This window comes from Melitaea cinxia, chromosome 28 (assembly GCF_905220565.1).
Source record: "Melitaea cinxia chromosome 28, ilMelCinx1.1, whole genome shotgun sequence".
Classification (NCBI taxonomy): Eukaryota; Metazoa; Arthropoda; class Insecta; order Lepidoptera; family Nymphalidae; genus Melitaea; species Melitaea cinxia.
The window spans coordinates 4,338,407-4,362,954 of record NC_059421.1 but is presented as its reverse complement, the minus strand read 5'-3'; the positions used below and the strand labels follow the sequence as shown (position 1 = coordinate 4,362,954).

Genomic DNA, 24,548 nt, shown 5'->3' with positions numbered 1-24,548 from the left:
TTTGTATGTGATATATAACTGAGGTAGGGCACAGCAAGCAATATCCTGCTTAAAATCTGGAGCAGCTGGGGAAGTACCTCTACATTACAAAAGATGACAGCTAAATAATATTGTTTTCAAGCAGTGTTGTGTTCCTGTGGTGATTAAGATGACCAAAGCTCCAGGGGATTGGGGCTGGCACCGCGTTGCGATGCTTATATACATATTATTATATTATACTAGTACGCATATTATTTTTCGTGGCTGGTTTTCCTTGAGTATTATACCATTTTGGAATCTTGATTAGTTGTATCAACTTTTGAAAAAACTTTGGGGTGTTCGTAATTTTGTTTGTACACCACAATGTGTTAAAGTTAAGTAAAAAAAAAAAAAAAAATTGTTTAATTTTTATAAAAAAAACCGGAAGCATTTTGTGGTAGATAGTAATGCTATTCAGGTTGCCTATAAAAAAAAAACAACTATTTAAAAATTCGTGGCCATGGTAGTGAAAATAATCATCAGAGGTCTAAATTTTTGAAAGATTTCGTTTTTTTTTGTAACTTAAAAAAAATTGAGATATTTTTTTCTTTTGTTTTTCCAAGTAGTCATGGGCAGGTCTATCCTCCGGTCTCGGCTTATCGTTGAATTTTGGGACACCTGTATATGAATATACATACTGGTGGGCCATTTAAAGTGGAAGCAATTGTTTGTTAAAAAAAATAAATTGTTTTTTGATGTTCATTTGTAAAATATTTATTTTGATCTAAGGAGATTTGTTATAATGACTTTTTAAAAATGATATCGCGCAAATGGCCACCTCTGGCCTAGGCAACCAAATGTGTTCTTTTTTCGGCGTTTTCAATCACGTTGGCCAATGTTTCGGCGGATATGGCGGCGATTTCTTGACGAATATTGTTCTTGAAGGCAGCTAGAGTCCTTGGCTTGTTAGCGCATACCTCGGATTTCAAATAATCCCAAAAAAAAAAACGTCTAGTGGCCTCAAATCAGGTGATCTCGGTAGCCAGTCAAAATCGCTTTTTTTCGTTATCAGTCGCCCATGGAACAATGGTCGCAATAAATTAAATGTTACTCGAACTGTGTGGCATGTGGTGCCGTCCTGTTAGAACCAGTAATCGTCCATGTTATTTTCACGAATAATTGGCATTAGAAAATCCGTTATCATGACCCGATAACGCTCACCATTGACGGTACCGTATGTTGTTAGGGTCTCTTCAACACTGGCTCGTACGGCTTCGATATTTTCATCGGAACGTCTTGTTCGTTGTCTGTATAGGTGTCAGCCATTACTAAGACTACCGGTGTCCACAAATTTTGCGTATAAACGTCTGATAGTGTTATTACCTGGAGCAATTTTCACTTTATTTTTTTTTACGAAACGCACGTTTAGTTTTCACGATTCAAAAGTTATTTTGAATGTACAGCGGAACAATTTCAGCGCCTTCTTTTGGTGTGCTCCATAGTTAAAATTCTACTGAAATGACGCTTCCAATACGGTATGTCATTAATCGATCTGACAACTAATGTTAAAGATATAGGGTTGCACGATGCTTCCACTAGCTAAATGGCCCATTCTGTATAATATGATAGAGATTTAGAGTAATAGTTTTCCAGTTGATATTAATTGAGTAATTATTATTAGTTGATTTAGTTTATTATAATCTTGACAAAAGTTTGACGAGATAAAGTTGTATGCATACAATCAATCATCGAATAAAAAAAAATCGTATGTATCTTATATTGGGATTGAAGAAATGAAATATCATTTCTTTTTCTTAATACTAAACTAGTTTAGATGAGAAAATAATGTTTAAATTATATTGCCGATAGACCACCGGTTGTGATTTTGCATTATTTTTCGTGTCAAAATTTTATTAACCCTAGAAAGATAACGTACGGTTCCGAGGCGCACGTAAAACAGATAATATGTCGCGGTATCTTTTTAACCGACGAGCGACGTGTATCTAGGCGTTCGTCGTTGTTGTGTCCCACCCCGTGGATGAGATGATGCGTGGATAATATGCTTTCAAATTCCTATATTCTAATTTCTCAAGAGGCTGATTAAGGACCTCCGGGTAAAGTCAGGATCAGTGTGGCTCATGAAAGCAAAAATAAATGTCACCTATTTATTAAGAAAAAAAATCTAAATATGGTTCGTACTAAAAATAGGTACCTATATAATAATATACCCATATAATTTTTGTCACTTTTTGTTAATTCTAACAGATTTTCTAACAATAAACAAATAATATTACATATTTGTGTTTTAAATATTTACTAATAATGTAAAATTGAACTAAAGTAAAAAATATATATGACTTTTAATTAATTTTAATTTGTAAGTGAATCGGTATTTAAAATGGTGCGCCACTTTGGTTCATATTAGGCTTATATAACTACTTTTTTATAAAAATTATAACGTTATCTTTCTAGGGTTAACTCAATAAGTTCACAGGTCACTGCAAGATTGTATAAATTAGATATGGAACGATATTTCTGTTAATTGCGTGCTTCGTTCTTAAATCCATAATTCATGGTTGAAAATTGTTTGAAGAATCAATAAATCATTAATTTCCATCACACTTGGTTACTTGGTTACACACATCACACTAAGCGTTAACAATTATGAGTTATATTTTTAACGTTTGCTACGTATGTATGGGTTTTTGGATACGTGTAGTTTACGCAAAATGTTTATAGCGGTCAATGACATCAAGTCATGGAGTTATTTGCGTAATTCTTTTCTATTGTATACAAAATCTTCATTTCCTTTTTGTTGTAACGTATTAAAAGACTAGCTCCTGTCTGCGACTTCATCTGCGTGGAATAGGAATAATTCTGTCATGCATGATTTTTGTAAAACTTTTACGCAGTACACGCAGCGGAAGCTCTCAAAAGGAAAAAAACCTGATTTTGAAACATTCTTCATTGGTTCTCCGCTTCTGTTGGTTAAAACCAATAGGCATTGTGAGATATAGCCTATAGTCTTCCTCGATAAATGGGCTATCTAACACTGAAATAATTTTTTAAATCGGACCAGTAGTTGCTGAGATTAACGCGTTCAAACAAACAAACAAACAAACTCTTCAGCTTTATAATATTACTAGTAGTATAGATATAATAAAGTATGTGTGTTTATAATAAAAATTCCACTTTTACTTGAGCAGCCATCGATCCGCCTCCGTGACATTTTGCTTACAAGGTTATTTATGTAAGAGGCTGTCTATATGATAGTCTGTTTCGTCTGTTTCAACTGCATCCTTGATTTTAATGACGCGATATCGTTTTAAAGTATTAACTTTGTAGGATTAAATACAAAGGTCACATATAAGTCACATTGCTGTCTTAATTGTAGTTAATTTAAAATTCATGTAAATAATGTTATTGTGTAAGTGATGTACACATTGATATTGTAACAAAGTATACGTGTTCTGAAATGGTACCTAAATCCTTGGATTAATCATAATACTTAATACGTTTAAAAGTAAACATTATTATCTTAAAAGTTGTTACTAACAGTGTAAATTTTTCTTTTTTCTCGCGTGAATGTCGATAAAAAGACCGTGGAAATGTACATAGGCTGTAGTTTTTCACCAAATATTGTTGAGGTTTTTTTTGCTCATGTGGATTTTCCTATGTTTTGAAAAATACGTAATTTTTCTGGGAGTTTTTTTAGTAATCAATTGGCATGAAAATGGGTAAAGGAAAAGGTAAAAGTGGGATCATTAGAGTTATAAACGAGATACTTAAATTATTTAAATGAATACCTAAGTATTATAGAAAAAAAAATCGTATATCCATGAAATATTTGTAAAGTTGGAAATTTTCGAAAACATAGTAGGTACCTACTTTTGGAAATCCTGTATTTTAGAGTGCCGATTTTATATCATAATAAATTTTGCTATAAGTTATACCCATCACTGTTAGTTACCCATCAGTGATTACAAAACAGAAGTGGAATTGTCACATTTACAGTAATTACCAAACAGATTACGTAATCTGCAGCGTCCAATTTCATCAACTCATATTATATTGCATAACGCTTTTTTTTCAGGATCGATCAATTATCATGTAATAAAGTTACACATATCTTGATAGATGTTTAGTAAACTAAAAGTTGTTTAAAGTGTAATCTGAGTTTACCCATTTTGACTTGATTATTGATTTGTTTGATTTTAAATGCAATTAAAATTGTTTTAAATTATTGTAACTGTAAAACAGATGGACGTTTGTAAAAACTAATCGTTTAATGCAGTATGTACGATTATTTAAAAAAATTAAAATTAAAATGTAATAGCTGCTGCTGCTAGAGGAAATGATTAGGATGTATTTTAGATACATTTTATTCTGTCCAATGTTAAATTGTAAGAACTTTTAAAAGTAACTAAAGAGCAAATCTTCGTCAATAAATAAGGAAGGTTGAAGTTTCGACCTGCCAAGTTAGGCTATTGCGAATTGGTGGATGAACGTGTTTCTGAATTACTATCAGAACAGGTATCTTCACGACGTTTTCTTTAAACCCAAGCACTAAATATTTTTTTTTAAACAAAACTTCCGTCAATAAATAAGGAAGGTTGAAGTTGCGACCTGCCAAGTTAGGCTATTGCGAATTGGTGAATAAACGTGTTTCTGAATTACTATCAAAACAGGTATCTTCACGACGTTTTTCTTTAACCCAAGCACTAAAGATTTTTTTTTAAACAAAACTTATTGCTTGTAAATTCATAGGTGCTGCTAGTCTGGTTCGCAAGTACTTTTAAATTTTTTAGTTACCAGTTTTAGTTTACCAAAAATCTTACTTATACATTCTAAATTATATCTCAGCACATTTAACCTGTTATAAAATAATGTCACGAATGAATAATGAGTGTTCTTAAAAATATATGCTAGAATTATCAAGCAAACCTGATAAAAAAATGGCAATAATAATTGTAAGAAAACTTTAGTAAAATCTAAAGTAAGTGAAAGTATGGAAAGTTACTAAAATCGTTGTAAGATTAACAATATTTTAAAATCTTTATTATCGCGAAAGATATTTTGCGATAAAGATAAGTTACTATTGTCGATGTACTATTAATGTTATGACTTTTATTTTATGGACGGTATAATTTATAATGCTCCGAGTTTATGTTACCGATTAGAATTATTAGATTATAAATTGTTGATAACTTTGAAATATACTGCTTCTCTTCGGGCTTATATATTTCGAAAATAAAACCGACACACAAATATTTTATTACTTTTTGGTACAAACATTCTCTTGAATAATATCAGAAAAGTGTTAACCACTAAACTTTGTCTTTTACTTTCAGTATACACTTAAAAAAAATATTTTAGTAAACGAATCTACATTATAACTTATTTATTAATCCTTGTTTGAAAGAGAAATATTTTGATTCTATCGATGTGATTAATATTATATTTTATAGATTAATTTATAAATTTTGTCGAATAGCTTGTAAAGTCACATAATTTGTTAGTAAGTAAATATCTTTAGATGCCACGTCAGGATTGGTCAAATTTCGGTCAGTCGCGCGGGTGTGTCTTTTACGTAATAACGTTAGTCTCAATGACAAATAAGTGAGAGGTATAAAATGAAACAGGTTTAAAACTATTTTTTAGCTATTGTAAGTATTTAATGCAGCGATACCGGTCCAGTGGGTTTTTATTTGCAACATTTTATCAGACCGCTTTGTTAGTATTTACTTTATTTAGCTGAAGAAATAGAAAACATGTATCTAAATAATAATATAATAATAATGTGGTAATAATAGAATGCATATCATAATTCAGAACAGAAATTATAGGAAAATATATGTGATAATAGCTATGTCACTGTCAATTTTGTAAATATAGCTAGGAAGAAAAAAAATGTTGCGCCTTGGATAAAGCTAAGATAATTGTTATGACGGCTATGTCATAACGATTAGGTTTCCGTTCTACAGCCCTATTTTTCCCCTCACTTGGTACTTGTATATTGTATTTAAAAATCAGACATATGCCAAAGGGTTATTTATTCATTATATAACTGTTTCTTATGTTTTGCTGACATTTAGTTTGTTGCCAATTTCTTTTTATAAAATTTTACAATTTTTAGCAATCTGCAACGACAATGCTGAACTTAACTGTAATAAAGTTATAATAGGAAATATTTAAATTCTGAGCTGTAATTATATCTAGAAAAATTGATTGTACGAATATGGGAAGGCTGAATTTAGTTCCTTTAATTTCCTAAAGTTACAGGAGTGTTGCTAACGATATCATTTTCAGGTTACTTTTGTTCTGCCTGATTTTACTGTTTATGATTCACTAGAAATAATGCAATTATTAAACGTTTTAAAACGTTTACCTTATATTTTTAACCGACTTCCAAAAAAGGAGGAGGTTCTCAAGTCGACTGTATTTTTTTTTATGTCTGTTACATCAGAACTTTGGACTGGGTGGAGCGATTTCGACAAATTTTCTTTTAATCGAAAGGTGGTTTGTACTAATTGGTCCCATTTAAATTTATTTGAGATCTAACAACTACTTTTCGAGCTATATCAATGCGTTTTTACTTGACGCTTTTTTCGTCGATTTACTGGATGTACCGATTTTGATAATTCTTTTTTTGTTGGAAAGGAGATATCCCAAGTTTAGTACCATGATAAGGAAACCAGGATCTGATGATAGGATCCTAGAGAAATCGAGGGAAACTCTTGAAAATCCGCAATAACTTTTTACTAGGTTTACCGATTTTGGTAATTCTTTTTTTGTTGGAAAGAAGATATCCCTAGTTTAGTACCATGATAAGGAATCCAGGATCTGATGATGGGATCCCAGACAAATCGAAGGAACTTTTTGAAAATCCGCAATAACTTTTTATTAGGTGTACCGATTTTAATGATTTTTAATTTAATCGAAAGCCGAAGTTTATCATGTGGTCCACATTTAAATTTCATCGAGATCTGATAACTACTTTTTGAGTAATCTTTGATAATGCGTTGTTACTTGACTATTTTTTTGTCGATCTACGTTGTATTAGTCGTCGATGTAATTGAAGTCGGTTTTTTTTTCGTTTGCGAGCAAACACAATTATTGACTTATATTTATTACTGGGTATACCGATTTCGACTGTGTGGTCGAATCGTGTGGTCATACTTAATATGTTATTGCATTTAGTTTAATTTGAGCAAGATCTGATAAGCAGTTTTAGAGTTTCTAATAATGTGCATATTGGTATACCTGTCGATGTATTTTCTTTTATTTGTTAGACAACAAACAATTATTATGTGCACGTAAATTTACCTCTTTCTTTTATTCTTTCTTCTAATTTTTTATATTGCTAGAATTTCATTCAATTCATATAAATATAAAGTTACTTATCTTAGGTAAAACAACCGCTTTGTATGTTTATCTATTAAGATTAATAATCCTCTACCATTGCACTTATGATGGATGTGTCATATAATTCATTATTACGACTCAAAGACTAAACTGTAGCGTCAAATACTTTATGGTTTTATAGATAGGTACACTACTTTACTATGACTTTCTGTTACATATTTTATGGAACAGAAAGTCAACATGCCCTATGTTGGCATTTGATTCTTTTATTTCAATGTACTTAACTTCAGCTTTAAGAGATCCTTCATGACGAATTTCTTTGAGAGTGAAATAAAGTACCGTCCCCGTTCAACTAGCTGTTTAAAAACTAGTACATCTAGTATAGTCAGACTCCATGTGAATACAATGTTTGATATGAACCAAACTAAAATAATTATCCTTAAGTTATATTTTGTTTATTTATTATTTTAGCATACCAATACGTAATTGACAAAATACAGAATTACAATTCTAACTAACCTCCAGTTGCATCAGTTGCAACAGGCGGCCTTATCGCTAATGCAGCGATTTCTTCCAGGCAACCTTTGGGCAGAGGACCGATATAGAAAGTGTGGGAAGGGCCGAAAAATATATGAAAGAAAGAAAACCAAATAAATAAAATATAGTACAAATACTTACAAACAAACATACATGGATACTTATATACATACATACACAAATACCTAAACATCTATACGTATAATAAATGTATGTTTTTAAATCAGAATGACCTTTGTCAATTACAGATATGGATTATCTTATAATTAAATAATTATGTGTAGAATAAATCCGCTTAGTCGTTAACACATGCCACTTAGTGATCTACAATGTTTACGATTCAGCCTCTACCACTCACTGCTGGGCATAGACCTCTGTCTCCATGTAGGAAGAATCAGAGCTTAATCCACCACGCTGCTCCAGCTACAATGTTGCTTTTTTCAATAAAGGTGAAACGGTACATACACTTTATATGCGCATACTTATGTTTACTTTGTTACTATAACGAAATGTTTAAAACGAAATTTCTGACGTTTTATTATAATTAGTTCATTGCGATTCAATAGTGCGATATGTGAGTATAATTACACAAAATTAATGGAATTTTTTAGTAGGTTTATCACACTAAAAGGCATGGATGTGTCATCAGACTTAAGAGGGTTTTAAGAATTGCATATACTGGCGTACAATAAAAGGTATACAGGTAGATCTCTCACTCACTTCAGCCTAATACAGTCTGCTACTGCTGAATATAGGCCTCCACAAGTTATATGTGTAATATGTTTTGCCCATGTCACCACGCTGGACAGGCGGGTTGGTGACAGGGCTTCGTCGCCCCGAAGACGCTATACACGTAGATATAATATGATATTTACGTTTACAGTGTGTATAATTTTAAAATCTGTATTCTATTTAGATACACGAGCGTGATTATTTACGTAATTAATTATTTACGTAAATATCTACTTATATTTAAAATCGCAATATGTTTCAGCGATAAAAAATTATGCGCCTAACCAATTTGGACGGTTTAAAATGTATAGGTATGCTATGACTAATTGTGCAAGATGTGATAATTGATAAACTTCTCTGTCGGGTCAGATTTTTTCCTTTAATATATTTTTTTTTTGCTTTTAACCCAGTTCGATTTGAAATATATATGTAAAATATATAGATGTTTTATATAAATAAATGAATAATTATTCATTCATTTATTCGGTTTTGAATTGGTATAAATTATGTACGAAAATAATAATAATGACTTGACAACGGATTTTTTAATACCTGCTGGACACATAAAACACTTAAGTAAGGCAAATAAAAGCGGCTTCCAAAAATATATAACTGTATTTTTAAACATATTCAGTATAGGTTAATTTTAGTATATATGGTTCTAATAATGATTCGTTGAATAATTCCCAATGGATTTGTAATCTGAAAATACACCGTTTTGATTGCCCAACAGGATTTTCACATGTAATTGTGCCGTCTAGATTAACTATGAACAATCACCCAAATAATCAATCCTTATCGTTCTGTGTAAACTATCCGTATCGTAATCGAAATCGGTTCACAATTTTACAAACATAAAATATTTTTAAATATTTGTTAAGTATTTACTTTTAAACTTTCACCTGTGACGTCTACAACGTCGCCGAAATATCGGGGGTTTAATAATGATAATCGCGGTAAGAATCCAGAATCCAAAGTGTTCATAGTTATTAGGTTTTAATAGAACGAGAATGCCTACATTTAAATATTAAATTTGTTGAGTTATTTTTATCACGGTAATGTTATAAATTGAATTAAACCAGCTTGAACCGCTACGATTTAACATAGAAACTGGTTTATCTTCGTTTATCTAGCTTTCTGAATTCCTTTGTATGTATAATTCTTGATTTGTCTTTCCTAATCGCATTTACATACGTGCATCAACTTTATATTTTAGTTGTTTATTTAGATATATTTATCAAAAAAAGTTGTGGTTTCACAAAAATCGTCCATTACGAATTTGTGATATGGTTTTGGCTACCGTTATCACGTTCTGTCGTTGTCAGTGTGAAATTTCATACCCCACATTGTTACTTGATATAATGTTTATAACCGCTCCATTTTCTCGATAAGAAACAAACAAATAATTTCTTAGTATACACAAAAATAAATTGACCGTTGTGATATTTTATTGTACGGGAAACCTAAAAAATATATAACCTAATATATAACCTAATAATATATATAATGACTGTACATTTGTATTATTATGCCTACAGTTGGTCGGTCTTTCTACTTAATTTAAAAAATATATTTGTGTACTGTATACACAATACACAGCATAACTAATACTAGCAATAAAAAAACCACTTAGGTTTAAACTTGGTGCTATCGTGGTCTACTAAAACATAAAGAAATATTATTAATCGTCATATAAAATGTTCTTTTTATACTACTTAAAATATTAATAAAAATACAAAAACCATTTGTATGATTAATGATCTTATATTATAGGTACTAGTAGCTGTGTCCGCGATTTAATAATAATTATTTTTTAGTTCGCTGAGATTACAAAATTAATAATTAAGCTTAAGTTACTCCTTATTACATCAGCTATCTGCCAGTGAAATTCTCGTCAAAATCGGTCCAGCAGTTTCAGAGATTAGCCGGAACAAACAGACAGACAGATAGACAATAGTTGAAAAATCAGAGGGATAACCTGCTTGTTCTTTTCTTTGATTTGCGTTCAGTCGCTTTGTTATTCTTCCAAGTATAACTTTTGAGAACACTTTGTAAATATTAGATGTAAGGCATATCGGTCTATAGTGGTTAATATCTGTTTTATATCCTTTGTTCTGTAAAAGAATTATTATCTGACAAACAGACAAAAATTGTAAAAAATGTTGTTTTGGTATATCTCTAATAAGCATTTAGTAAAAAGCGGTTATTTTAATATTACAAACAGACAATCCAATTTTATTTATTTCTATAGATAGTTAAAAAGTTATATATAATCTGACACCTGATATAGTAAGGAGTAATATTAAGTTATATAGGCTACTTTTATTGTAGAAATGTTTTTATAACTGCGAACTAAACAATAACTTTTTTGTTAAATTCCACGCGAAAGAAGTCGCGGGCACAACTAGTCTTACTCGTATATATAACTTTTGAACCCAAAATATTTAAATAATGCTGTTTTAATTTTTCTTTAATACTTTCATTTGAACTATTTTTTATACAAATCTGGTGCTAAGTTGTTAATAAGTTGAGGTAATATAACCGGTTGTACGCTTATTGTGCATACTGTTAGCGCGCTGCGTACGTAGCGGTTCCACATATATGGAAGGTTCTTACGAAATAAAGGATTAAGAAAATGTGTAATATCAGGAAACTTAACGAGTATCAAAACTTAACGTGTTCAACGGTTTTCAAGACAAAACGTTGTTCAGTAAGTTTAAAATCAAAACTTTTAAAGGAATCTCTGAATGCGTAGTAAACATTTTCGTTGTCATTGATAATAATTCGATACTTCCTCGTAATAATTTGTGGTTTGGCGGCGACCCACGTCTATATACGTCTAAAGAAAACCATACCATCGTATCATACTAACCTATCAACATATAATATACACGGTGGATATAAGGATCATTTGACATGAGGTGGGGCATAGCAGATAAAATCTTGCATATATAATTTAGAGCAGGCCCATTGCGGAACAATTTTAACCTCTTTAGGTCTGCATTAGGTCTCGTTTTTAACCGACTTCCAAAAAAGGAGGAGGTTCTCAATTCGACTGTATTTTTTTTTTTTTTTTTTTTTTTTATGTATGTTACATCAGAACTTTTGACCAGGTAGACCGATTTCGACAAATTTTGTTTTAATCGAAAGGTGGTGTGTGCCGATTGGTCCCATTTAAATTTATTTGAGATCTAACAACTACTTTTCGAGTTATATCTAATAATGCGTTTTTACTTGACGCTTTTTTCGTCGACCTACGTTGTATTATACCGCATAACTTTCTACTGGGTGTACCGATTTTGATAATTCTTTTTTTGTTGGAAAGGGGATATCCCTAGTTTGGTACCATGATAAGGAAACCAGGATCTGATGATGGGATCCCAGAGAAATCGAGAGAAACTCTTGAAAATCCAAAATAACTTTTTACTGGGTGTATCGATTTTGATAATTTTTACTTTAATCGAAAGCTGATGTTTATCATGTGGTCACATATAAATTTTATCGAGATCTGATAACTACTTTTTGATTAATCTTTGATAACGCGTATTTACTTGACATTATTTTCGTCACCTTACGTTGTATTATACCTCATAACTTTTTACTGGGTGCACCGATTTTGACGTTTCTTATATAAATTAAAAGCTACTATTCGTCACGTGGTCCCATTCAAATTTAATTGAGATTTGATTCGTAATTTGTGAGTTATATCTAATATTGCGTATTTACTTGACGGTTTTTTCGTCACCCTACGTTGTATTATACGTTATATCTTTTTACTGGGTGCACTGATTTTGATCTTTTTTGTATAAATCAAAAGCTAATACTTGTCATGTCGTCCGTTTTAAATATGATTGAGATATATTGAGCAATTTTTGAGTAATCTTTGATGACACGTATTTACATGACGATGTTAAGACGACTGTGGTCATGTTCAATACTTTGCCACAACGCCATCTATCAAAATGTTATGAAATTACTTCGTTCACTATCGATCAAATTACAATATTCCACTAGAGTAGAGAGTAGCAGTTTATTCGTTATAAATATATTTGAGCTTTTAATTTTTGAGTTATCGCTAATACTGGGTATTTACTTGGCTATTTTACGTCGACCAACGTTATATTAACCTCATTACTATTTTACTGGGTGGACCGATATCGATGATTCTTTTTTTAATCGATAGGTGGTGCTTGTCATGTGGTCCCATTTAAATATAATTGAGATTTGACTCGAACTTTTTGAGCTATATCTGATATGGCGTATTTACTTGACTGTTTTTGGAGTTTTCTCCTTAAGAATCGATTTTCATTTAAGGCCCCGGAATGAAAAAATTGAACAGTAAAATCTACTGAACGAATGACCTTGTTAGAGATGGCGTTCAGACGTTTTCAAATAACGCAATTAGGTTCCTATAGATGGCGTTATTGCATTCATTTATTTACAATTTGATATAGTAATAATATATTTCTTAGACTAGTAAGCCTTTTTGTGCCTATTTAGACAGTTGATCTGAAGAGGTAAACTCCAGTCGTGCATCGGAGCTGTGTGAAAACATGAACATTACATATTTTTAATAAAAAAGACATAAACCGTAATTCAATATAAATCCGCTTCAACTAAAAAACCCGCCGTAATAAGCGATGTCAGCGCTTCGCGCGAATCGACGACGGGCCTTTTATGAAATTTCTGCCTACAATCGCTAACAAAATGTTAGAAATAACAGTAGAACATTATATAATTCTACAATTTTATAATGTCGCGTTATATGGAATACGAACAAAGTATTACTATTTTTTCGTCGATCTACGTTGTATTACTCTTCGATGTAATTGAAGTCGGTTTTTTTTTCGTTTGCGAGCAAACACAATTATAATAAATAATAATAAATAAACGCTGCCCACTCAACGGCCCAAAAGAATTTTATCCTGTGTCTGAGGTACGGAAAACTTACACAATACACAAGCACAAACGACCAGACCATGTCAAACATATAGGGCCAATACAAAAGTCTGTCATAAGCGGGGATCGAACACGCGACCGCCAGCGCAAAATCCAGTGTTGTTCCAATGCTCCAACCGCTGCGCCAACGCGTCGTCAATTCAATAATTTCTAAATCATTATTTATCAATGATAATATTATAGTCTTTAAGTGTGTAATTGTTTGATCAGATGTAGGTCTTTGAACTCTACCTAAATAGCTGAACTGATTTTTGTGTATTTATTATGTTGGATTTAAAATAGGACATAGTAGTTATGACTACGATGAGGTTAGATGTCTGTCACTTCTACTACTTTATGAAATATTTAATTAGAGTAATATTTATCATTTTCAATTAATATTTTTCTTTGCCGAAAATTTTAAGCACGTTGCTTACCTAAAGGAAAAAAAAGTAAGTAATTTTCAAATTTTCGGACAATGGATATTTTTTTTTTAATCGCTTTCAGTCAATATTTATAGAAAATATTTCACAAGTAGATGATGATAATGCATCACAATAATTAATAATTTACTCGAGATTTGTAACTTATGCATAATTGTCTGGCTTAAAATATTACTCATGTATTAATTAGCTCTAGTGCGTCTCACTTTAATCAATTGAAATCATAACTTTGACATTGTGGAAAATTTTGTTCGATTATGTTACACAATCATTGTCGTTAGACTAAGTATTTTTCCGTTACAAATTGAAAACTTCCTTACGGCTGTTACTATAAGTCTAAGATCCCAAGCAAAGTCGACTTTCACGCATCAGCTTACCAGATGAAAATTGACTTTTTATTATTATTAAATAAAATATATTTCTGAACATGTAACAAAAGGGTTGCCATGAAAAATATGGTAAGCAGATGAGTGAAGGTTGAACTAACTTGGCATCCTTTTTTGTACATATATTGCGTCCTACGCTCAAGATTATTTAGCGATAAGATCCCTTTTGTACATCTTTTTTTTGTATAATACTTTTTTATATTCTGGTGTGTGATAAAAATATACTGTCAAAGAAATACATTTAATTACAATATTCTTTTAAACTAATTGACTCGCGACTTCATCTGCATTGCTTGTTTATGTATGAAGGCGAACAAAATATTTTTATGAGATTGCACTGCAATCCTTTATAAAATAAATTGTTTATAAAATAATCTACTAAAAATGTTACTAGACCGGATTTTATGTTAGATTTTCTAAGTTCGTAATGGTGAAAGTAGCATCCAATTGAATGTGGAGTGTTGCTGGCATGAACTATAAAAACAAATAGACTCATTTTATCAAAAACTAATTTTATTCTTTTTAGTAAAATTCAGATTTTTCTCCATTATTAGTGTATTTATTTATTTGTTGAACAGGATTTTGATTCTATTTTTTTTTTTTGTTAAAAATATCATCCTTATGAAGTGACATTCGGTTATGTGAGGTATAATAAAATATAAAATATAATGCGTTGAGCATTTGCAATTAAATATGTCAGTTTTTTTCTATTTTACAAATATATGGTAGTCGAGGTAATAAAAGTCTAGGCAATCCTGCTGAGACGATGCAAATAACTTGATATTGTCCATTTTTTAATTAATGTTATTCGTAATTTTAAATTATTCATATGTGTTTCAATTTGAATTAAGGATATAGAAAATTAATTCAATCAAAACGCAAAGCATAATAATAAAGCATATTAATGAATTGTTCAACGTAAAAAAAAAACAGGACATTTAGCTAAATTAAGAAAAAACAATGATTTAAATTTCCTAAGTGGCTTATGGTGTTTGAGTTTGGAATTCACAGTGTCCCAAATTACGATAATTTTGACAGTTTACGAATCCATTGCTATGAAAATGGGCCTCAGGATATTGGCAAAATTGAAAAAATTGATTAAGCATTTCATTAGCAAATTCGACCCTTTTTCTGCAGTCTCTCTTTCAATTCTTGTTTTAATTGTAGCTTGTATGGATGCAGTTTAAGACCTAAGCTTAAAATTCGTAGCAAACTTCGTGCGATAAGACAAAAGACGATTTATTGCGAGTAGACAACTGTGTATCTTCTCTCTTTTTTTTTTTATAAATTTTGATCCACGGGCTCAAAATGCCCGTGCCTTTGTTTATCATGCATGCATTATACACCAGGCGATTTTTCTACTTACTATACTACAGATCAACAGTCCTGTGACTGCCTAGTAAAACTAGGACGTGGTCCGACGCCGACGGTTTTTTTTTTCCTTACTAAATACTGTTTATGCAGAAGTATACACATAATTGCTTTCTAATTTCTAACATTATTATTTTTCTTATCTATGTCTATATTTACACTTATTTGTTATTTATTATATATGTACACTTATTTCCTAGTTACCATATATGTACACATATGTATCTTCTCTTACAGACTGCATGCACTCTCTCAATATTGTCTTCGGTCCTAGATGTTCTAAGACGACCTTTTGCTTGTGAATTAAAAGTTAAATCATTCTCTTAAAACGCTTTACCCGTATTTTAATTAAATTAGCACTCGGAGTTTCACTAATTCGCCGTAGTTCATATTCAGAACAATGTAGTCGGCTAGTCGCCTAGTAAAAATGTATGAATGACAGTTCTCGTAAAATGCGCGCATGCAAAATGCGCGTAACATCCCATCGAAGTGACTCATTGTGACTAAAACTCCCTTGTGCGTGCCTACCCAGCGATAGTAAGCTCCCGCCCGCGCGCTTTCTACCCCGCCAAAAAAAGATGATGCAATATGCACATTCTATTGTGCCACTCTAAATATAATTTTTAATTACGTTTGATAATCTTTAATTAATTATAGTTGTTATTATAATTTACAGGAAACGAGATGCCAGTACGAGACGGCTCCAAAAAGTCACTAATAGGAGTCATTGACGATGGTACCAAGACAGTCAGATTCGTGGTATGACAAATAATATTTTATAATAGTAGATTTTTCATTAAGAATATATAATTTAATGTACGTGGAGATTGTATAATCTTTGATAGATAAAGATTACAGATGTGAGGTACATAATTTAATAATACGTCATGTATTAAGGAAAATAATAAACCAAAAGTGCCCGATTAGACTCGAACCATAGATGTCGCTGAATTACTATATCATTACTTTCATTATTCTTAAAATGTTTTAATACTTAACTTCCTACTTCATTAATATTATCTTCTTTAGTCGAAACTTCAATCTAAAATGTTCATACGTTCGGGACGTAGGTATTATTGGAATACCACTGCGCTGAGGTACTTACATCTGTGTTCCCCATAAACATGTTTGTGTTAGTTGCATTTTGCCCATCCGATATTTTTATGATGATCAATTTAAATTGGTTTGTCTGCTGAATAATAAAAGTAGGTACAGACATTCTATACATTTGGGTCTAGGTGGATTTGGATAATTTTATTTTGTTTAGTAAATTTTCAAGGTAAATGTTTCTTAAATATGGCGGAATTTAATTATTTTACTCGTTTTTAAAACCACTTCCACTATTTTAATAGATCTTGATAACTATAAAATTATTATTTATAGTTTGCAATAAATACAAAAGTGATAGTATATTTCAATAATGCAGTTGCTCGAAATAATTCCTTAATTGCCGCAAAATAACCGGTCTTGGTGTTCGAGGCTTACCTTTTCATTTTCAGCTGTGCGTACGTTTCCAAATACTTCATCATTACAGCCTATACAGTCCACTGCTGGACATAGGCCTCCACAAGTTTACGCCACAAATAACGTGAACTCATGTGTTTTGCCCATAGTCACCACGGGTTGGTGACCGCAGTACTGGCTTTGTCGCACCGAACACGCTACTGCCGGTCTTCGGCCTGTGTATTTCAAAGCCAGCAGTTGGGTGGTTATCCCGCCATCGCTCGGCTTCTTAAGTTCCAAGGTGGTTGTGGAACCTCGCCATCCCTTAGTCGCCTCTTACGACACCCACGGGAAGAGAGGGGGTGGCGTAATTCTTTAGTGCCGTAGCCACACACTACTCCAAATACTTATTCAATAAGAATTTATCCCCTAATTTCTTTACGTTCTTAACGATTTGTCTACAAAAATTTTCCTAAAAGAGTTGGCCCCTATGCATTGAATATTTGAATCTTTTGACGCATAGATTTGAATTTAAAGTTGTAGTATTTGTACTTCAAATAAATGTTTGACGGCTATTTAGTGGAAGTAAATATGAATTTTCTGTACGTATTAGTTGTTATGTTTATTTTGCAACCTGTGAATTCCATTCTCTTTTATCTTTTCCTTCTATTAAATTCACATGTCTAAAGTTGTACATTGTAGTTTATTGTAGGCTAACTACTCTTTTAAACAGGTTAAATATATATAGGTACATGTTATGGTAAAGTTAACAAACTTTAAAGGGCATATAATAGTCATATCAACATGTAAAATATGAGTAAAAAGCCTAAAATATTGCCTATTAAAATATATTCACAAAAATCATTTTAATTAGATCAAATCTTAAGTAAATAATTAAATAAATAAGTAAAAAATTCTCTTTTAGATATACGAAGCAGAAAGATCAGAAGAGTTAGTCTCACATCAACTAGACAAAACAGAGATCCAGCCGCAGGAAGGATGGTACGAACAGGATCCTATGGAAATTATACATCATATAAAAATATGCGCAGAAAATGCTATCGAACAATTAAATGAATTTGGTAAGTAAAAGTTAAAATTAGAATCTAAAGTAATATTATAAAACTGCAGAGTTTGTTCGTTTGTTAGTTAGCTTCCTTGAACGCGCTAATCTCAGAAACTACTGGTCTGACTTTAAAAATAATTTCAATGTTAGATAGCACAATTATCGAGAAAGGCTATTATCATGCTTAAGACCAATAGGAGCAGTACACCAATGAAGAATGTTTCAAAATCGTTTTATTTCTTTTTGAGAGCTTCCCCAGCTAGCCCAAAGTGACTATTCCACGCGAATGAAATCGCGGGCAGAAGCTAGTTTTCAATAAACTTTGTCAATAAAATGTTTTATCCGGCTCGAAGGATTAATATGTATTAGATACAATATATATATATTCTTTATTGCACTTTAAAAAAAAAAAAATTTGCTTTAAGATATTCTATTAATTTATTTCGCATACAAAATTATATTTTAGTATTATTTGAGAGTTTATAATTATTTTTTCTAGGATACACGAAAGAAGATATAGTTGCATTGGGTATCACAAATCAGAGAGAGACTACGATAGCGTGGGACAAATTTACCGGCGAACCCTTACATCCAGCTATAAGTAAGTTAAAGCATAAAGATAAAAAAAAACAGTGTTCTTTCAACCACACGAATGAAGTAAAACTTCTGCACAATAGGCCTGCAATGCGTCTTAGATATACGAAACATAATTGGCTATGAGAGAAAGAAAATTTGAGCTCGCACCTCTCTCTTTCTCCGCTCGCCTTGTCCGATGACATTTTTCGTAACGCAAGCATCATGCATTCACCAGCTTACTCCCCAAGCCAAGCCTGCGTAAATAAGTTTTACTTCAAAAATAACTATAAATTTTCTTTAAATTAAAGACGAGGAATTACTAATTGTAGGGTACATCAAGTTTAAGTATAGCAAATAGAGTTATATAGGTGATGCTAAATTTGTTAACAAATTGCGATGAGTATGTTAATTGATAGTCAAATATCCGGAACAATATATTAGGTATTTTTTTATCTCTTGCTTATGGCTAATGTAGAAAACAAGAGTTAGTTACTATAACTCTTGCAAAACACGTCGTAATTGCGGGTTTCAATTAGCTATAGATAAAGAAAATTCACCAACCCGCCTGCCCAGCGTGGTGACTATGGGCAACACACATGATTTCACGCCATTTTTGGCGAGAACTTGTGGAGGCCTATGTCCAGCAGTGGAATGCTATATGCTGAAGTGATGATGATGATGATGATGAAAGAAAATTAAGTTTGATATATTTTGCATTGGAGTGGTGGGTGTACTATATAGACAAAATCTTGGATTTTAAGCAAAATGTTTACGTCTAAAATATTTTGATTTTAGTCTGGAACGATATCCGCACAGATAGTACGGTAGACGCAATACTAGCAAAAGTACCGGATCGTAATAAAAATTATCTAAAAAATGTATCCGGTTTACCAATCAGCCCATATTTCAGTGCATTAAAAATGAGATGGCTTAAAGATAATATAAAGGCAGTGAGACGAGCGAGTAGGGATAAAAGGCTGTTGTTTGGTACTGCCGACTCTTGGATTGTTTGGGTAAGTAAATATTACTTAATAATATATATTTCTTTTTAAAAAAGTGTACACTGCGCCATAGTAATATGTTTTATGGAAAGTATTATCAAAATCGAAATACAAGGCTTAGCATTCAGTATAACATAAGCTCGCAAATCTCCAAAGTTTTCTTTTGAAATAAATTAACAGAATTCTCTTTTTTTAGCATTTATGGCCATATTATTATATTCGAAATATCCTACCGAAATATTACATAATTTTGAAAAATTGGTAATAAAAAAATTCTTATCAAACAAGAAAGCTTTGAGTTTTTAGTGTATTTCAGACATATCCTCATATTTTTTTTGTTATTTTCTTATTTTATATTGTTATTTTCTTATTTTATATTGTTATTTTCTTATTTTATATTTTTTTCATAGCTTAGTATTACTGTTTCCTTATAATTTACATATAATAATTTTTTTATAATTTTTGAATTCTAGAACTTAACTGGCGGTCCCCATGGAGGTCTTCATATAACAGACGTAACGAATGCTTCACGGACTCTTCTTATGAATTTGGAAACTTTGAATTGGGATCCCATGTTATGTAGGTATGTACAAATTCACCAAGCTCATACAATTTTAATTAAAAACACACACACATCATCATCATCACATAAAACTATCGCAGTCTACTGCTGGACATAGGCCTCCACAAGTTCGTTCATCGTTCGTTTTCAAAAATGGCGTGAACTCATGTGTGTTGCCAATAGTCACCACGCTGGGCAGGCGGGTTGGTGACCGTACACAACAAAACACACATTCTACACAAAATATCCAGCTTTTACATAACGTCGTTCATAAAGGGAAGTCTTAATTCATGTTATAAAATGCGATGGTTTATGTATGACAATGTTTGTTTATTTTATTTTTGACAATTATTGAATCACTTGTGATGAAATTTTTATAGGCGTCAGTATCTAAATACATTTTTACTAATAATAATAAAATACGATCAATTTTCTTTCTTAAATAGTTTATATTTTTGTTTCAGACTATTTGGTATTCATAGAGATTCACTACCACAAATACGAACCAGCGCAGAAATATACGGTGTAGTCAAAGATGGATCGATTTTAGACGGAATCACCATATCAGGAGTAAGTGTTAGAACAATGTTAATATTATAAAATTATCTTAAAATTATAAACTGTCTTCGTTTTCTTGTATTATCATGTTTCATTATATAATCATGTTTCATTATTATTATTTATGTTTGCTTGTTCTGTTTATGTTTAGGTACTGTAAAGTAATGTTTAATTTTAAGGACTTCTTTTCCGAAATAAAAATTTTATTATTATAGCTAAAGTTACTCTAAGTCAATATATTGATAATTTTAAAAAGGGCATATAAAATTATTATTATAAAATTATCAAATATGATTTCACATTTAAGATTACTTTAACCAAGTTAACCCGTATTCAATAATGTTTAAAAAATACTTTACCATATAACAAATTAAACAATAAAAAAAAAAATTGTTCCTAGATTCTCGGGAACCAACAAGCAGCATTAGTAGGTCAGAATTGCCTTCAAGCCGGTCAAGCGAAAAACACATACAGAAGCGGATGTTTCCTACTCTACAACACAGGAACTAGGAGAGTTCAATCAGCACACGGCCTTCTAACAACCGTGGCATACAAATTAGGACCTAATTCACCGGCTGTGTACGCTTTAGAAGGTAGGGTTATATACTCCAGTTAGCCAACTAACTTATTTGTTGGTCTGTCTCCAATAGAGAAATGTCATACTTACCTATTTCGGGACGCTAAATGTCTAAAAAAAAAATTCGTTAAAAGTTTTTTGTGTATGACTGATTTGGAGTGCGAACCTGCGTAGTATTATGCATTTATACTAGGCCATTTTGTCTCCTAGGTCTTTACCTCTAGGACAAATTAATTTTAGGCCCTTATAAGCCTTTATTAAGGAACAACAACAGTTAAACATTTATAAGTCACATCAATTGGAATTCTCAGACGCAAGATTGGTTCGCTTAAAACCCATTTACAACTGTATATGTCTATATTAATTAGTATGAAAATTCTAATCAATTAACATTAATTCCCTATTCTAGGATCAATCGCAGTAGCGGGTGGGGCGATGAAGTTTCTCCGAGACAATTTGAAGTTAATAAAAGAACCTCAAGAGACAGAACATATAGCCGGACAAGTTTTTTCTACTGGAGACGTTTATTTTGTACCCGCTCTTAATGGATTGTATGCGCCATATTGGAGAAAGGATGCTAGAGGGTAAGATATGATATAATAGAAAAAATGTTGACAACACCTGTACATGTCTAAAAAGGGTTGGCGATAATGCTCGAAATTGTTTTTGGGCTATTTTTAAGTCTGTGTATGTCTCAGTTCTTATAAAGGAATTTTTTATTCTCTTTCGGATAGGAAGGGTTGGGGATTATGAAAGGATCCGATGATTTTTTTTTCGGACTATTATTAACAGTTTTTTTTATGTAGTTCTTTATACATATATGTTGTCAATGATTGTGTACATTTGGATAACAGTCTGGTACTCCCTATGTTTTGTTTGGGATTTTCCCTTCCTTTTTTCAATATATGTATTAGATTTTTTTTTGAATCGTAACTCTTTACAGTGTTTTTTTTTCTACTAAACAAGATGAAGTTTTTGAACATAAATTTATTAGGAAATTTCGTCAACTAGAACTTACTGCCATACCCGCAACGGTTAGGACACAAATCAAAAGGATTTGTATTTATTAGACTGCGGTCCAGCAGTGTTATGTTCCTGGTGATGAGTAAGATGACCAGAACTTTTGGGGGGGGATTGGGGGTAGGATCGGCAACGCGTTGCGATGCTTCTGGTGTTGCAGGCGTCTATAAGCTACGGTAATCGCTTACCATCAGGTGGGCCGTACGCTTGTTTGCTGACAGTTGTATAAAAGAATATATATGTAATACAGAAAATAGGTTATGATTGGGTGTTTACGTATCAAATAAATAAAAAAATATATTTTTTTTATAGATAAATATTAAAAAAAAAATGGGATTAAGCAGATACAATTTTGATGACAAATTTTTTTTTCAAATAAATACACCAAAATTTTTTTTTTTTATATTTACAATTTTCATTTAAATTAAAAGAAAATACGGTTTAATTTATATTAATGACGATTCAAATCAGTTCATTTTTAATAGCATGCACAGACTTAAAGGACAACTCTTTAATATGTGTAATCAAAATATAATGTCTTGGAAAATAAAAATTTGGTGAAATCGTAAATTACACTGTATGTTATGAGAGCATTATTTGGCCAGCTTCTTTTTTTTCTATTCCACGCGACATTGGCAAAATCGAAAGTGCCCCTTGGCACAACTGAAAGCCATTAAGCCCAAGAATTAATTAATTAATTATTTAGCCAAAAAAATTAGTAATAAATAATTTACTCATCGTTTTGTTTATTTTTCAGTATTATCTGCGGTTTGACTGCATTTACGACGAAAAACCATATTATACGAGCTGCTTTGGAAGCAGTATGTTTTCAAACTAGGTAAGTTTTACATGAGGCTGCTTATACAAAAATTTAACTCTTAAAGCTGATTAAAGTTATATATACCTTATCTATTATTTTTATATATTATAATGATGCATTTTTTTACTTGAATTGACCCAATTGCTAACTTGAAAGTTACCAATCCCAAAACTTGACATATCAAGTAATTAGGCAATAACTCGTATTAATATGCAATTAAGGTAACTTCAATTCCTTTGTGCATTTTGTTTGAATAAGATAGAGACACATATCTATATATATAAAAATTTCGTGTCACGATGTATGTTCCAGATTAACTCCGAAACTACTTAACCAACTTTTATCAAATTTTGTACGCATCTGTAATTTGGTCCAACTTGGGATATAGGGTAGTTTTTATCACAATTGGACCCGGTAGGTGGCGCCGTTAACGGCTTACAAGCTATCAAATTTGGTAGCTGTTTTCTGGAAAGGACAATGTCTGCCGGGTCCGCTAGTAATTGTTAAAATAATTTTAAAACTGGACCGTAATTTCAAAGAATAGCCTTTTCAAATGATTAGTATGAATCTACTTAACTATAAGAGATGTCTTATTTCAGTATTGATTATTTTACACGAATTATATCTAGTTGATAATTAATATTTGATTTAACAGGGATATTTTAGAAGCAATGAACAAAGACTGCGGAATGCCTTTATCCAAGCTTCACGTGGACGGATGGATGACTTCAAACGATCTATTGATGCAATTGCAGGCTGATCTCACTGGGATACCAGTTTGTAAGTTATTATATAAGTTTATTAAACAAAGATTATTGGAGGTGGGTCTCAATGATTCGATAACCATCCAACTGCTGGCTTTGAAATACACAGGCCGAAGACGGGCGGCAGCGTCTTCGGTGCGACAAAACCAGTACTGCGGTCACCAACCCGCCTGCCCAGCGTGGTGACTATGGGCAATACACATAAGTTCACACCATTTTTCGCGCGAACTTGTGGAGGCCTATATCCAGCAGTGGACTGCGATAGGATCTAGCGATAGGGCTAGGATGATGAAATTAATACTACGTACACACGTACTCTCTCCTACTTGTGTAATTTCTTTAACATAAGTTTTTTTTGTACAGTTAATAAAACCTATGTACATTCATATAACTATTTAACTTATTTTAATCATTATTAATAGGGATATTCC

At 31.7% G+C, this 24,548-nt stretch overlaps 1 protein-coding gene across 1 annotated transcript in view; it reads left to right on the top strand.

Annotated features, from left to right (window-relative positions):
- LOC123667486 (glycerol kinase-like) overlaps positions 1-24,548 on the top strand; it is a 28,459-nt gene that overhangs the window by 1,753 nt on the left and 2,158 nt on the right. Inside the window, exons 2-11 of the mRNA XM_045601380.1 lie at positions 16,407-16,489; positions 18,099-18,255; positions 18,739-18,840; positions 19,611-19,828; positions 20,290-20,399; positions 20,843-20,948; positions 21,337-21,529; positions 21,923-22,097; positions 23,291-23,371; positions 24,009-24,133. Coding sequence (XP_045457336.1) covers positions 16,407-16,489; positions 18,099-18,255; positions 18,739-18,840; positions 19,611-19,828; positions 20,290-20,399; positions 20,843-20,948; positions 21,337-21,529; positions 21,923-22,097; positions 23,291-23,371; positions 24,009-24,133 — 1,350 coding nt within the window. The remainder of the gene's footprint in view (positions 1-16,406; positions 16,490-18,098; positions 18,256-18,738; positions 18,841-19,610; positions 19,829-20,289; positions 20,400-20,842; positions 20,949-21,336; positions 21,530-21,922; positions 22,098-23,290; positions 23,372-24,008; positions 24,134-24,548) is intronic.